We start from the raw sequence: 16,139 nt of genomic DNA, 5'->3' as shown, positions 1-16,139 counted from the left end.
GGCTTATGTTTTCTCGCAGCCCCGTGGCAGGTAGCAGAGGGGCCGCCCGCAGCTTCAGGAAATCCCATTTGCTCACACGGGCCAGTTTAAGAGGAGCTGGATGTTGTTAGACACGAGAGGTCCGGAGAGTGATGGGAAGAGGGCCTGGGAAAGCGCCTAGAAAGTTAAAAAAAAAAAAAAGTGGTGTCCTCAGGATCTGTGATACAGCACGGCAGTGGCAGCCAGCCCCTGTGCTCCCTGCATCGTCGTAAAACTCCAAGAGGGAAGGCGGTGATACTAACGTGTGAAATCGCATCAAAAAGGAAATACTTTCTCATGCAACTTGCAGTTGTTTTTCTTGCAGCTTGCAATTAAACTGTCACACGCAGGAGGCCGTAAGGCTGCGGGTACAAAACTCAAACGCAGGACATCCACATGGGTGACCGAGACTTCCCCATTACCACCAGTCACGGCTGGTTTGAGGGAAAAGGAGAGGACACCCCTTTCTGTGGGGCGAGACCTGCTGCACGGGGAAGGGGTGGATTTCCATCCGCCTCTCCGGCTCCGCGGGGGCCGGGAGAGGAGCGGGACGGGACAGCCCGGCAGCGAGGGTCCCGGGCGGGCGCCCACCGGCGGACGATGCCCCGCTCCAGGTTCCCCCTCTGCGCGCCGGGGGGCTTCACCGGCGGGGGGGGGGGGGGGCAGCGGAGGGGCCGGGCTTGCGGCACATGGGGAGGGGGCGCCGCCAGCGCCAGCCCGGGCCGCGCCGCGGCGGCCCCGCCACCTCCCCGGCGGCATGGGAGGAGAGGGGAGCGCGGCAGGGAGCCGCCCGCCGGGCCCCGGCATTGGCGGCGGCGCAGCAGCGCTGGCAGCGGCGGGGCCGGGAGCCGCCGGCCGCCGAGGGGAGGGGTCCGGCTCCGTGCGGTCGCGGCAGAGCCGGCGCTGCGGCAGCAGCAGGCGCGGCGGGGCGGAAGTCCTTTGTTGCAGCCGCGGCGGCAGCAGCAGCGGCAGCGGCGGCGGGAGCGGCGCAGGCAGCTCCCCCTCGGCGGCCGCCGCCTCTCCCCGCGCCGCGGGTAAGCGGGGCCGCGCGCCCCTCCGCGCCGTCCCCGGGGGCCGCCGCCGGGCGCTGGGGAGGGGGGAGGCGGGAGGCGGTGCGCGGCGCGGCGCGGCGGCCGCAGCTCCGCCGGCGGCGGGAGGTGGGAAGTGCCGAGCGGCGCCGGCCGCGGCATGGCCCGGCCCGGCGCGGCGCGGCGCGGCGCGGGGCGGCCCGCCATAGTGGCGCGGGGGGAGCGGCGCTGCCAGGTAGGGGCTTTCCAGCCGCCGTCGGTCCCTGGCGAGCGGCCGCCGCGGTGACCTTGCGCCCGGCGGCCTGGCGCGGCGCGGCTCGGCGCCGCCCGGGCTGCGCGGGGGCCGAGCGGCGGCGCCGCGGCGGCGGGTCCGGCGCGGTTCTCCCGGGGCGCTGCGCGGGGGCCGCGGCGGGCGCGCTCCACCTGCGGGGCGGGTAGGGGAGGCGGGCGCGGCGCCCGGCGGCGGGGCCCTGCGGAAGCGGGCGCGGGGCGGGCGGGGGGATGCTGCGCCGCTCGGCGGGGCGCCGGCGCTGAAAAACGAGAAGCGGCCTAGGGAGGTGCAGAGGCGTGAGGCGAGGAAGGGCACCGCGCTGTCCTGTTTACTCCGGGGCTTGAAGTCACGTTAAACGTCTGGAGTGCCGTTATCGCCGCCTAGCCCCGTCCCCCCCGCCAGCAGGCCGGCGGATCCGAGCGCTGCGTTTTCTTTCTTTTTTTCTTAAAAAAAAAAAAAAAACCCAACCTCAAAACTTCGAGTGAGTTGCAGTAGTTTAGTGAAAAACTGAGCTGCAGCCTGGAGGGAATGCTCCACCCTGCCAGGCAGGAGACTTGGGTTTCACTCGGAGCTGGCAGTGCCTTGGAGGCGGCTGGAAAGGAAGGGGAGTAGTTTTGTCACATAAAAACAAGCCCTGTGTTGCTCTGGGAGCGGTGTCGAAAGTCTCGTTCCTCAAAGGACTCCTCGCATAGAAAGGTAGTAAAAAGAGTAGAGGAAAGGGGACTGAAAGCGCTGTGGGTTTGGGGCTGGGGTTTTATGCCTTTCTTTTTTTTTCAGGATTTTTTGTAACTCAGATTCTCAAGTTTGGCCTGTTTGTCGGCTGATAGATGAGTGCCGGTTCCTCTTGACACGTAGGCATGAGTAAACGGATAGCATGGGTTGGATGCTGTTTAATATTTGGGTATTTACTGCCAGATTATGTCATTTGCTTGCATTATTTCCCTTGCACTAAAGTATCGCAAGGTACAGCACATACTGCAAAACTATCCAGGGCTGCAACAGTGTGGTGTTCCTTAGGCATTTAATTACATTAAACAAACATTCCTTTAATTAAAGGTGTTTGTTTAACATTCCTCATTGCAGCTCTTGGAAAAACCCACACAGCAGCCGGGAGCAGGGGGGATGCGGGCTTCTCATTTTTACCGAATTACAACTTAAGCTTTCATGGCGAGCGGGGGAGAGGCGTTGAGACCATATGGCCGTGGGGAAAACCGGCCAAACGCGAATGGTTGCAGCGCTGGCAGAGATTTTCCTAGGCAGCAGCCTAGCAAGTTGACAGGATTGTGGAGAGATTTTTGGGTGGCTGGCCAGAAAACCCGAGGAGTAACAAGTCGCGTTAGTTGCACTCTGCTGCTGTTTGAGGTAGCAGGGAGCCAGCAGGCACCGGGGTGAGGGGGGAGGAGTTGAGTGGATGAGGGGTGGCTGCAGGAGGGTGTAGGTAATGAAGACGTGTTGGTGCTGCGTAGGAAGCTCAGACAAGTAATAGAAGCCCCTTCTTCCTGGTAGCCGGAAAGTTTTGTGTGGAATAAGATCACAGGCTTAACAGATGCTTCAGCTCTGCTTGCACAAGTCTTTTCTTCGGTGTTGTCACTGGCACAGGAATTTGCAGCAGTTACGTTGAGAGTGCTCATATCAACTAGTGATTTGGGTTTTTAGATGCTTTCTTACTTGAATGTGTGAGGTTAATTGCTTCTTTCACCGATTTCCATTGTTGCTGACAGTGGAGAGCCCTGGAAGTCTGGGATGGACAAAGCCTTAGGAGTTACTTATCTGCTGTATGGAAACAAAATAGCTGCTCAGAATTGAGATAATGAAAGTTTCCTGATAAAAATCTGGGTGTCTTTCTCTTAGTTGTTACAGCTGGACCTCTCACTAGAGTCCTTCCGGACCTCAGATGCACGTAGCGTGAGAAGCCCCATGTGCATTTTTCAGTTTGACCAGTGGTTCCCCAGCGGTTGGGTTATCCTGCCCTGCCTCTGCTTGGGCACGGTAAAAACCATCACCCAAAGAGTTCTGCTGCAGACACAGCGCGTGGGCCCAAGAGCTGACATAATTTGCATGAAGACCATTTATATCCTCAAATTTGTCTGGTAATTTTTTCTTTGTGCGTGTTGTGCCATTGCAAAACTCTCTAGAATTAGCTGGCTGTTGCCTTTTTTCCTATATTAAACCTGTTCGATTGGATGGAGACCTTAGCGGCTTTATTTTTTTTGATGTGCTGCAAGTAAAATGTGAAGCATTTAAGATCAGAAAGAGTCAGCAAAATCTGTAGTCTGACCTGTGTGTCACAAGTTACCGTGCTTCATTCATGTGCATCCAGCAAGTTGTTATGCCAAAGTACGACACTTGTATTTAGGATGCTTTCCTGGAAGGCACACGTGTCTTCATTTGAGGGTCTCAAGAGATGGCTAAACCACCAAGATGCCTCTTGAAGTTGAAAGTTAGGGTAACTCGGAGAGCCTAGATAAAAAGGCTCATCTTTCTGCTACAAGGCATAAATGGGGTGTCATAATTTTTTTCCCCACTAATTGTTTCCTTTAAATATATCATTACCATGTTGCCTGACAACTTTTTACAACTGTAAAGGTGTCAGATGAAAGATAACTGTGACTTCCTAGAGTAATCCTTTGTGGCTAGCAAGTTACTTTAAAAGAGTGCATAAGCTCTCTCTAGTACTTTTACTCCATAGATCTGATCTAAAGTTGTTTGAAGTTGAGATGGGGCTTTAGTGCAAACTCTGTGTTCTTAATTTATTCACTCATGCTTTTCTGACACCTTGTTCCTTGTCTTTCGAGGAGTGTTCTTACCTAAGAACATGTAATACATCTTAACTAATTCTCAATTAGCAGCTGAGAAACATAACTTGCTAAATTTTGACGTCTGTTTCTCATTTGCGGACATGGATGCTGAATCAGTGGAGGAGGAATCAGCCTGCTGGGGAGGGGATCGAGTGGCTCCGACAGCTCGTGGTTGGGGGCTTTGGAGCATCTTACCTTTCCCTGGCTCAGATCCAGCCCAGGTGTCAGCTAAAACTTGTTTCTATACGTTGCCCACAAGTCTGTTTAAAATGAGTTGATTCAGCCATCAGGATGTGTCTGAAGATGAGTATCTACATCATTGGAAACGGCTTCACAACTAGCACGCCTGAAGGCAGCTGATTGGAAGGGCTATGGGAGGAGGATAAATTATACCTTCAGTCCTTCGGAGCCCGAATAATGGAGCTTAATTAGATTTTCCCTGGCAGTACGTGGAATTCCAATAATTGTTTTAATTCATGATCGAGGCTATGCTTGCAATGTAAGCTGCATCTTATCCACCCCTGCTGTTGAGGTGGACGGTGGTCACCTGGCCCCAAGTTCTTTGCCGTTTTTGCAATGTTTGTGTAAACTGAGGCACTTTCTTGGACTCTACAGTACAAGAGCAATCTCAGTGGCTTCCTCTTGAGTATGTCTAGATAAAAGTCGTAGCCTGTCGACAGCCCCATGGCCAATGCACTAGCCGAACGCCTAAGCTTCTCAGGCATCACGCAGAGAATTTAGACATGTCATGTAGGATTTTCTCCTGAGCATCCAGATGCTGTCATTTAGGAATCCAGACTCTTTGGTGGATCTGACCCACAGAGGCAAAATAACTCTTTAGGGAGGAGAGTTCTTGGGGATCCGTGCCAGGGTGGGATATGGTGTCAGACTGCAATGGGGAATTTGCTTTCTGCTGCCCACGCGCTTGTTTCTTTGGATAACTGGGCGTTGTTTTCTTGAGGTTTTCCAGTCTCGTTTTCTATTAGCACCAAATTCTCCACTCATTTATTATACTTTTGTCCAGCCTGCTCTTGGTTTCCAAAGAAAAGCAGCCAATAACTGAGCATGTAAGCGCTCCGTTTTTGCCTGCTCAGCAGTGGAAATGCTGGGTTTTGAAAACCGCCTACTAATTTTAGGAGCTGAAAGGCTCCTAAATTCTGAACCTTGTGGTACGTCTTTTTTAAAGACAGAGAAGTTCGCAAAAGAACTTTACCAGTTCTTTGCTTCGGGACTTTTTTTACTCCTTTAGTTTTAAAACATCGCAGAAAATTTTAAATGTGAGGACATGACAAAAAGCATGGAGCTATAGTAAATACCTGTTCTTTCTTGTTAGCAGACTTATAAACAATGTATTTGGTTAGTGTAATAAGTGCAACTTACCTTCTTCCTGGTAACATCAGAATAGTAATAGTATCTGAGCGGTGACTCAAAGGAAAAAATCTGGTGGCCGACAAACAGCTTGAATCAAAGTGTGGCAGTGTAAAAACATTTACTAGGAAAATAAAATGCATATGGAGACTTTGAGTTTGCAAATCGGAGTGAAATTACCTGATTCAAGTATCTTCACTTTTTGTTTTCATATCAGATGCATTTCTAGCGTATTTTTTCAGAACACCTCTGCATTGTTCAGTATTGCTTACGACGTGGCCCATTGCTGTGTTGGCTGCACAAATCGATCATTGCTGAAGATGGAGTTACTTGCGTTCCTCGTGGACTTTGCTGTGATGTTCGTGACTACAGCATTTGGGTGCTTCACAAAGGCAGTGTGCTAGTCCATCGGGCAAGTGGCTGGCATTTCTCCTCTTTTTGAAATAGAAAAGAGTCAGAGAGGATCAGAAATACTTAAAAATGTTGGACTGACAAACTTGCCTGTGTAGAGCTTTAATTTTCCAAGATACTTGGTGATTAATACATACAGAGGATAGCTCCCGTTGGCCTCAGTTGCTGCCGATGGTGTTTCCCTGTGTGAAGAAATTGGACATCCAACAAAAGCAAGCTAGACTTACTGGGAGAAAAAAAAAAAAAAAAAAGGTTGAAATGACCTGTCCTGGCACTGATGGCGATGGGATTCTGTTCTCCAAGGCAGTGTTCGCTGCTGTGAGATTCTCCTTTTTGTCCCCCCATTCTCATTCACTTCACATCTTCCAAATGCTGTGCCGAATGAGCAGGGGTCTTGCGTTGTTGCTGCTCAGATCCATCCCTGGACAGATGCGGAGGATGCACTGAGTAAGGAAGGGAGCCTTTGGTAAGAGGCAGGCTGGAAGACTGTACTACAGTATATACATAAATGGCAGTTGAATTAATCCTGCATTAATTATGGCATTTCTTGTATATACACTTAACTTTGAAACCTTGGTTTTTCTGTAAAAAAGACCTGGTTTTATTCCAGTGCCTGCTTTTTTTCCAAAGCAAACTTCAAAAATAATTTGCAACATTGAACCACCCACATGGGTGATAAATGCACATCTCTGCCATTTTAGTAATTAAAGTAACAAAATAATGGTAAACGGTCATTTTCTGAGAGCTTGCTTTTGATGGGAAGGAGTTTGTCAGCAAGCCCGTGATATCTGCTGATGGCAAAGGGATGACAGAATTGGGAATTCGGGGTTCAATTCCAGCTCTGATGGGGTGAATGCTATAATTGTTTTCCACCCATTCCCCAGCAAAAGCATGTCTATTTTTTTTACCCCTTCTGTCCTAGCCCCTGCAGCTTGGCTCTTCTCAGCCCCTTGCCCAAGCACATTCCCTCCACCATTTAGACCCTCATTGCACCCATTTTTGATTCCCACTGCTGCTTCCTAATCCCAGTCCCCTCCTCTTGGCTCAGCACTCCACTCCCAGCCTGCCTCTTCCCTGCCCTCCCGATTTCCAGAGGTTTTCCCTCCCTTACAGTTCCCAATCTCCCTGCGTGTTCACTAAGTCCGCTCCTGGGTCTGGCTCTCATCAGCCAGAACTGGGTGTCCTTTCCATCCAGCTGCCAGGAGGGATGCTAAAAACCCAGCAGCGAGTCATGGTGCGGAGCAATCTCCAGCAAGCCCTGCTGCCAGTTCTTGACTTTGTGGGAGGTGGCACATAGAATCACAGAATAGTTTGGGTTGGAAGGGCCCTCTAAAGGTCATCTAGTCCAACCCCCCTGCCGTGGGCAGGGACAGCTTCAACTAGATCAGGTTGCTCAGAGCCCCGTCCAACCTGACCTGGAATGTTTCCAGGGATGGGGCATCCACCACCTCTCTGGGCAACCTGGGCCAGTGCTTCACCACCCTCAGCGTAAAAAATTTCTTCCTTATATCTAGCCTGAATCTAACCCTCTTGTAGTTTGAAACCATGGCAGAGCTGTGCGTGGAAGGTGGGTTTCACCCCATGTGGGATGGCGCAGGCATCCCAAAGGAGCTGCAGGAGGATGAAATGTTCTCAGTGAGGCTGTAATCTGGGATTTTAGTAACTAACAAAAGTCTTAAGTGTGAACAAACTGATAATTTTTATCTTCTCCCCCTCAAGCTTATAGCTTGGACGAATTCAGGCAGATTTTTATATTGTGACAACATGCTATCCAAGACATAGCACTTTCTCTCATATGAAGTCTCTCTTCAAAGATTTTGAAGAGAAACTTATTTTATTTTTAAAAGAAAAGGTAATAATCTACATACATGAAAGCTTTTTCTTAGCCTCATCTTTGGAATTGTTTTGGCTGAAATTTTCGGGGGGGGGGGGGGGGGGGGGAGGGAATCAGTCCAAAGCAGACAATTCAGAAGGAAAGTTTTGCCTTTGCTGGTTGAAATGTGTCAAAGTTTTAAATAGCCCAACACAGGCTCTCATAGTGGGAAGTGTTGGCAGCTGTAAATATATAGTTACGTACAGCAGGTTAATACAGCATCCAGAGAGAGGATGCCAGTACCTTCATTAACATAAATAACTTCAAACACTCTCTATTTTAATACCTACGTGTAGCACTATCACGATAGAGGCCAGGTATGTATCTGAGCACCTTGCCATCCTGGTCAAGTGACCTCATGCTCGGGCTGTTATTTTCCAGACTGGTGGTAGGAGGTAGGCATTGCCAGTGGGTCACTGTTGTGTATCATGACAGTGCTGAAAGCTCTGCAAGAGGTCCCCTGTCAAAAAGGGAAATATATTTCACCTTTTTCAAAGAAAGAGGACACTTGGAAACGGTGAGTTTGTGTGCTGTTACTCCAGTGGCAGCCAGATCATTCCCACCGTGTAGAAATGCCCCAGTCTGTGGTTGTGTGCAGGTAGTTTGTGACCTTCTTTTTCGGTACGGACGTGCTGCTTGTACTGCTCTTCTGCTATTGGAAGATACGATGGAGTACTTTCAGTGTACAAAAAAAAATTTAAATGAAAAAATTAAAAACTTGCCACTTTATGAGGATGAGATTAAAACCCGCTGTCCTCAGCCTTTTCTCATCTTGATGGCAGTTCACACCAAGAGGCCAGTGGTGCCTTAGACTGCATCTTCTCACTTTCTTGTTGGTTTTCACTCTTACAATGTGGAAGTTGAAGTCAATTCTCTGTCATTATGCAGCTGCTGTTCTTAATACTTGATACAGTATACTGAATTATATTTAAGTATCTAATGAATTACCTCAAATCTAAAACACGTTAGCACTTGGAAGAATATGAAGTGCCCTTTTATTATTACTTGATGTTGAGAGCTTTGCTATTTTTCACAGAAACATCTGAACTCACTTAGATGACATGACTTAGACAATAATCAATCTTCTGTGGAAAAGACATGAAGTTGTTTCAGAGATTCTGCTACTTTCAAAGCCACCCTTTTGTGAGTTAGTAAGAAAGCTATTAAATTGATTCCATGTAACAAGTTGTACTTCTGCAGTGGACATCACTGGGCCAAACTGGTCAGAGAATTATTATGGCAGGGTGCTCGCCTTGAGTTTTGGGTTTGGAGGATTGGGCTGAGAGGAGAGGAGCAGCTGCCATTCAGATGCTCATCATCAGTGTAGTTCAACCCAAATCTCAAGGTTCCTGTTGCCAGACAAGGTCTTGTGGTGGTGGTGATCCGTAAGTACCGCTGTATGAATTGGCAGTAGGGAATATTGCTGGGCGTGGTGAGCGTGTTCTGGACTTGAGACCTTGAACATGTTTCTTCCATGGCAGTCCTTCATGGAGTGAAGCAGAACGGTGAGTTAATGTTAGGTTTGCTACTTAACAAGCCAGGCAACACCTACGACTTGCGAATTCAACACTAATTGTGGAATTTAATTTCTCCATGCGTTTCCCAGCCTCTAGGAGATGTAAGCTGGCAGGGGAATAAGAAGAAATAGGGAGCATTTTTGTGTGTATTTTGTTTAAATTTTGGACAGTTGAAAGAATGGTTGCAAATCAATCCATGCATTTCATTGAGTCATAAAATGCTATTTAATATATGTTGTTTGCTAGCCCGTACTTTATTTGTACAAATCTCTTACAGTTGTTTGCATTGTTTGCGATAACCTTTAAAAATGTTAAGAATGCTTGTTATTGCTTTAGGTTTTTCATTTCAATTAGGGTGTTCTTTATACCTTCTTTTGGTTTCTTGCCTCCCTCTCTGTGCAGTTAGTACAGATTATGTATATCAGTAAAGGTTTTCCAAAGTGAGTAGTGACTAGCTGTTGGATCTGGCCATACTTGGTTTATCTTTATAAAGCATACATGCTTTATCTTCTGTAAATCAAATGCACACCTCCTGTGTACAATACATTTTTCTGGATGTTTTTGTTAACATAAACCAATATGTTTTCTTCCTCTTTTCTCTTGAGGACAAATTAGTCCTTTCACTTACAGCAACTTTCAGCACTCACAGACCTTTCCCTCTAGTCTTTGTCGAGGCTTCATTTCACTGTGGTTCCACCTCTGGCTTGCTAGCTTTCACAGTTTTCCATTGCTGAGTTTTTCTTTGTCCGGTCTCCCATCTACGTGTTTTGGTTATATTACAGCACTCTGAATGAGTGGTTTTGAGAGCAGTTGGAGGCACAGCGTGCACCACTTCCTGCCTCTCTGCAGTCCGTGCGGCTGTCATGCAGCTAGCCTGGTCACCATCTGCAGCGGGCTTGTACGTGGGACGTGCCATCACAGCCGGGCTGCCGTGTGCTTCTGAGAATGCACTTGAGTTTGCAGTTCCTGGTTCGCAAGACGCCTTGCAGATAAGGTTGAGACTGTCCCGGAGCTGCTCTGAATAGCAAAAAGTGCATGGACGTAGCTTGTGCAGATGCTCCATTGATGTAGTTTCTTCGTTTCCCTTAATGGGGAGGGAAAGACCAGTTTGAGCCTGGCCTGGTTTCCAGCATGTGTTGCATCATATGCCCGTTGGACTTACAGGTGAAAAAGGCAAGTTGAGACTGAAGAGTGGTTTCTTACAGTCAGCTTACCTTGTATAGGTGTTGTCCTGGAGCCATCTTACAGAAGTCTACCCTGTGAAGTTTTTGAAGTTCTGCATTCAGAATTCATATCTGAAAATCTTGGCTGTAGGACTTTGAGATATATTTGCTAATTTATATTCTAGCAGCGTTGGTCTGATTGACATGTGTAGTGGTTATGTTTATTAGTTTACTAGTCTTGTAAGTCTAGTGGTGAGAACATGGAATTATGGATGTTTTCACTGGCATCAATATTCGTAGTAGTTACCAGCAAAGATCTCCAGACAGGAAGCGGTACCACAAACAGTGTGAGAATAGGAAGATGTAGAGGAGAAAAAGATGGCAGTTCCTCCCTATGTTTAAGTACGTTTTGCTTTTTGTGCTCATGATTTAACAGATGTCGTCTTCTTTATGCAGGGCTGTAATTGAAGTACAAGATGGCAAGAACCAGCCACAGCAACTATGTCCTTCAGCAGCTAAACAACCAAAGAGAGTGGGGCTTTCTGTGCGACTGCTGTATCGCTATCGATGATATTTATTTTCAAGCGCATAAAGCAGTTCTTGCTGCGTGCAGCTCCTATTTTAGGATGTTTTTTATGAACCATCAACACACTACAGCCCAGCTGAATCTAAGCAACATGAAGATTAGCGCTGAATGCTTTGATCTTATTTTACAGTTCATGTATTTAGGAAAAATTATGACAGCCCCTGCCAATTTTGAGCAATTTAAAGTGGCCATGAACTATTTACAGCTATATAATGTACCTGAATGTCTGGAAGATATACAGGATACAGACTCATCTAGTTTAAAATGTTCATCTTCTGCTTCTAGCACCCAGAATAGTAAAATGATATTTGGCGTGAGAATGTATGAAGACACGCTTGCTAGAAATGGCAGCGAAGGAAACAGGTGGGGCATGGAGCCGCCAAGTTCAACAGTAAATACATCCCATAACAAAGAGCCTGATGAAGAAGCTTTGCAGCTAAGCAGCTTCCCCGAACAACTGTTTGATGTCTGCAAAAAAAGCACCACGTCCAAATTCTCTCACACAAAAGAGCGCGTGTCCCACTCGCGCCGTTTTGGAAGAAGCTTCACCTGCGACAGCTGCGGATTTAGTTTTAGCTGTGAAAAGCTACTGGATGAGCACGTGTTAACGTGCACTAACAGGCATTCTTACCAAAGTGCCAGGTACTACAGTGCGGAAAAAATAGACTTTAACGAAAAGGACTCTGCTTCTAAAATAATCTCCACACAAACAGAAAAATACAAGGGGGACTCAAGCCAAGCTGCGGACGATTCTTCATCTCCCGTGTCAAACATCACAAGCAGAAAAAGCAGCACGGTTGCCTCCGAGACATCAGGTGAAGAAGGAAGTAGAGCCTCTGAGAGGAAGAGGATTATCATCAAGATGGAACCAGAGGACAATCCTGCAGACGAGCTGAAGGATTTTAATATTATTAAGGTGACAGATAAAGACTGCAATGAGTCCTCCGACAATGACGACCTAGATGATGAACAGGAAGAGCCGCTTTACAGATACTATGTTGAGGAAGAGATCAGAGAGAAGAGAAATGCTCGGAAGACTTTAAAACCCCGTTTATCCATGGATGAGGATGAAAGAAAGTGTGTGAAAAGTCCGCGGCACCTTAACAGGAAGGCTCCTTCAGTGCAGGAAGATGTGGAGAACGCTCCCTGTGAACTTTGTGGGCTAACAATCACCGAGGAAGATTTGTCCTCTCATTATTTATCCAAACACATAGAAAATATATGTGCTTGTGGCAAGTGTGGTCAAATACTGGTCAAAGGCAAGCAGTTACAGGACCACGCGCAGACCTGTGGAGAACCCCAGGATCTGACCATGAATGGTATCAGAAATTCTGAGGAGAAAATGGACTTAGAAGAAAACCCCGAGGAGCAGTCAGAAATAAGGGACATGATGTTTGCAGAGATGCTAGAGGACTTCAGGGACAGTCATTTCCAAATGAACAGCCTTCAAAAAAAACAGTTATACAAGCATTCTGCCTGTCCTTTCCGATGCCCTAATTGCGGTCAGCGTTTTGAAACTGAAAGCCTAGTGGTTGAACATATGTCAAACTGCCTGGAGCAAGATCTGTTCAAGAACTCCATGATGGAAGAGAACGAGAGGGATCACAGACGTAAGCATTTCTGCAATCTTTGTGGGAAAGGATTTTATCAGCGTTGCCACTTGCGGGAACACTATACTGTTCATACCAAGGAAAAACAGTTTGTTTGTCAGACATGTGGGAAGCAGTTCTTAAGAGAGCGCCAGTTGCGGCTCCACAATGATATGCACAAAGGCATGGCCAGGTATGTCTGTTCCATTTGTGATCAAGGAAACTTCCGAAAACATGACCATGTACGGCATATGATATCTCACTTATCAGCTGGAGAGACTATATGCCAGGTCTGCTTTCAGATATTCCCAAATAATGAGCAACTGGAGCAGCACATGGATGTTCATCTGTATACATGTGGAGTATGTGGAGCAAAATTTAATTTGAGGAAAGATATGAGATCTCACTATAATGCCAAGCATTTGAAAAGAACATAAGCGTAAACATACTGTTAAAGCATTAAGTTGTCAGCAGAGAGAACACCAAAGCAAGGCATACAGTATAGTAGACAAAAATTGAAAAAAAAAAAAAAAATTGAAAAAAAGTCTCTTTTTTATTATTTTTTTTTTTTAAGACCCTTCTAACTATAGGTGTCTATTTAGGCTCATTAAGTATATAGCTTTGGAAAGCATCATGTGTTTAATTATTACATTTTCACTGTTTCCTAATATCAGTTTCTGTTCTTAATTTTATTGTTTTACTAAGTAGATATACAAATCATTATTTTTAAACTGTAGATTAAAAGCACAATGTTACCCCTTCACTGACTGCTATTAAACAGTTCTCGGATCCATGTCCGTAAGATGAGTGCTTTAATATTTCCATGTGTTGTTTCTTCATGTGAAAATTTTAGATCACAGCAATTAACGTGCAAGAGCTTAATTGTTCATAATCCCCAAATTAATTTTCAAAATGAAAAAAAAAAAAACCAACAATGCCAAGAAATAATCCTTTGCTATCTGACTCTGCTGTAAGGGCAGAGCTGGCTGTCCTGGTCCTCTGCTTCTTGGCTTTGTTGGAATGTGCATCCCAGGGGTGAGAGCACGTAGGCTCAGTTAAACCTTGCAGACTTGGACTGGTGTGCGCAAAGGGAAAGGGAGTTAATGACTGTCGGGATAACCAAGGAGTTCCCAGCAGAGTGGTCATTTTCCAGACTTGAAGTCCTAGCAGAACTGTACAACTGACGTTGGCCTTTCGTTTTCTGTCTGTACCTACGTGGGTACATATAACCTGCTTACTCTAATATGCAAGGGAAGAGTGGCAGTGGTGGATTGCTAGGAATGCAGAATGGCCGTGTGCATTGAAGACTGCATTTCTCCGCCTAGCTGCAAATGGTGCCTTGCTGCTTGTGTTGGAAAGTTAAAAGTGGGATGGGTGTGAAGATAGTCCCGTTGCTTGGGCGGGGAGGGGAAGGGGGAGTGTGGCTCATGTGAACCTTAGTTTTTTTGTTTCTTGTTTTCATGATACTTTCTGAATGTTCTGTTTTTCGACAAGAATATAACAAGAAAAGACTGCAGAGTTTGCTTAATAAATGTAAAGACATTTTATGCCTTTTAAGATTCCTTTCTGATTCTAGTATAGCCCTAATCTGCGTAGCTTGTCTCTTAATTTAATTGAATTTAAAAATCCTACTAAGTACCAGCTGACATCAATTCAGTGAGGCAGTTTGGCCTTTGACAGAACGACTGGCTTTGACTCTTAGGCACCAGCTGTCTAAATGTTTGTTAAGTGCATGATTTTTAATGGGGGAGGAAAGGATCCTAATACATAATGGTGGAGAAAACTGTTGAAAAATAAAACCTAGCAGTATTTTCTCCCAGCAGATCTCACTTTATCAAAGAGGGTAGTAATGCTGTTTCCCACTGAGCTGTGGAGGGAGGAAAGCAATTTAGATCAGTGATTAAAACAGTTGGACTAGATGATCATTGTAGGTCACTTCCAACTGAAATATTCTATTCTATTACCTCGTGCGCCAGTGGTGGGGTTGAGAATAGGAGCCAGGAGCTGAGTGAGGGTCTAGTCCAAGGCTTTCACGTGCTTGTCGCTGTTGGAGTCGAGTTTTGATCCCTTGTTGTTTCTTGGGGATTACAAGGGGTATCGAGCTTTAATGTTAGACTATTTAGAGAAATTAATACAGTTCAGAATCTCCACCATAACTATTTAAATTAGTATGAATTGCCTTGCATTTATTCAGTTTTAAATGTGCATTAGAATTTCTCTTGGTTGGTAGACGTGTGCGTTTTTGCAGTGATGGAGAAGGACCCCGCCACCAGACCTCAGTCCTGAGCCGGCAGCTGGCTCCCCGGGCACTGAGTGCTTCGGGTGCAGTTCGGGCCTTTAGCATTTTGCTGTAATTGCTCAGTGCTATGTTTTCCTGTATGATGCTGAAGCCAGCCAAGTCCTGAATAACACTGGGGCCACAAAGACCAGGGACATCAACGCACTCCAGCATTTCAGTTAATTCAGAGCTTCCCCCTTCTTAGGATTTATTCCACATTCTCCATCCCAACCCAGACTGAAGCTCAGTGTGTAAGAGTTCAAAGAATAAGCGGGATGTGTATTTTAACACTCTTTAGCACTGGAATCAGTGCTAAGGTGATTATAAGACTCTTCAAAAGACAAAATATTTATTATAATGATCGTCTTAGAGATGAAGTAGTTAGTCAAGTGCTGTAGTGGAAGAGTTGGGGGGGTTAATACACTGCACACAGCAATTCTCTGACATGCAGGTTATCCCTTACGGTATCAGCTATGGCTGGACTGGGAAAAGCAGCCAAGGGAAGTGAGGGAGAACTGGAGGGTGCGGGGGGAGCTGGCAGAAAAGTCTCGTGGCGCTGGGGAAGTGGGAAGGCTGAGTGGGAGAGGAGGGATGGATGAAGGCTGGGAGGGCAGGATTAGAGCTGTGCAGTAGGAAGCAAATCCCAAGGGTGGCATGGAGGGGGAGGCTGAAGGAGTGGATGAAACATCCTGTAGATGCCTGTGAGACCGGAGTGAGAATGACTCAGCTTGGCTGGGAGAGCTGTCGGCCCGGGTGATTAGCTCACTACGGCACAAACTCGGAGTTTGGACTGCGTACCAAGTACAGCCAGCCCCTATGCTGGAAGGACTGCAGTGGCACAGCAAAGCCACTTTAATTTATTAAAGACCTTGTTGAAAAGGAGGAGGTGACCTCTGCGAACTAAGAGATCATTCCTGAATACAGTGAAGGGCTAAGGGTGATTTATGGAGACTCCTGCTCAGGGTCAGGAGCCCTTGTTTACAATGTATTGGTCTGAACTTGACCCAAAAACGTTTCACAAAAAAAAGTTACTTCCTAGTGTAAGTAGGCCTGCCAACTACAGAAGTTAAATGGAGGAACTGGGAATGATGGTATTTATCTGTACTATCTTAACTTCATAAACACCCTGGAATACCTTTGTTTTTCAATTATAAGTTGTGTTGTAGTAGCCTTTCAAAGGAAAGTTTGTTAAACCTTTCCAACTGAACTTGAATTAATGTTTTTTCCTGTTCTTGTGAA

General features: G+C 46.6%; 1 protein-coding gene and 1 long non-coding RNA gene across 3 annotated transcripts in view; one reads left to right on the top strand and one right to left on the bottom strand.

Moving 5' to 3' along the window:
- Window positions 1-974: 974 nt before the first annotated feature.
- ZBTB1 (zinc finger and BTB domain containing 1) lies at window positions 975-14,173 on the top strand. 2 transcript variants are annotated; one of them, XM_076345603.1, is made up of 2 exons: window positions 975-1,052; window positions 10,904-14,173. In XM_076345603.1, exon 2 carries the CDS (start codon window positions 10,924-10,926, stop codon window positions 13,057-13,059), a length of 2,136 nt encoding a protein of 711 aa, XP_076201718.1. In that variant the 5' UTR covers window positions 975-1,052; window positions 10,904-10,923; the 3' UTR covers window positions 13,060-14,173. The 2 variants fall into 2 exon arrangements, with proteins under 2 accessions (XP_076201718.1, XP_076201719.1); XM_076345604.1 differs by lacking the exon at window positions 975-1,052 and adding an exon at window positions 1,218-1,281.
- The window catches only part of LOC143163759 (uncharacterized), a 25,358-nt gene continuing 14,595 nt past the window's right edge, over window positions 5,377-16,139 (bottom strand). Inside the window, exon 5 of the long non-coding RNA XR_012995959.1 lies at window positions 5,377-6,337. This is a non-coding gene — a long non-coding RNA (uncharacterized LOC143163759). The remainder of the gene's footprint in view (window positions 6,338-16,139) is intronic.

This window comes from Aptenodytes patagonicus, chromosome 7, assembly GCF_965638725.1.
Source record: "Aptenodytes patagonicus chromosome 7, bAptPat1.pri.cur, whole genome shotgun sequence".
NCBI lineage: Eukaryota > Metazoa > Chordata > Aves > Sphenisciformes > Spheniscidae > Aptenodytes > Aptenodytes patagonicus.
Note: the sequence above shows the minus strand (reverse complement) of the source record. Positions and strands in the feature narration are given on the sequence as shown.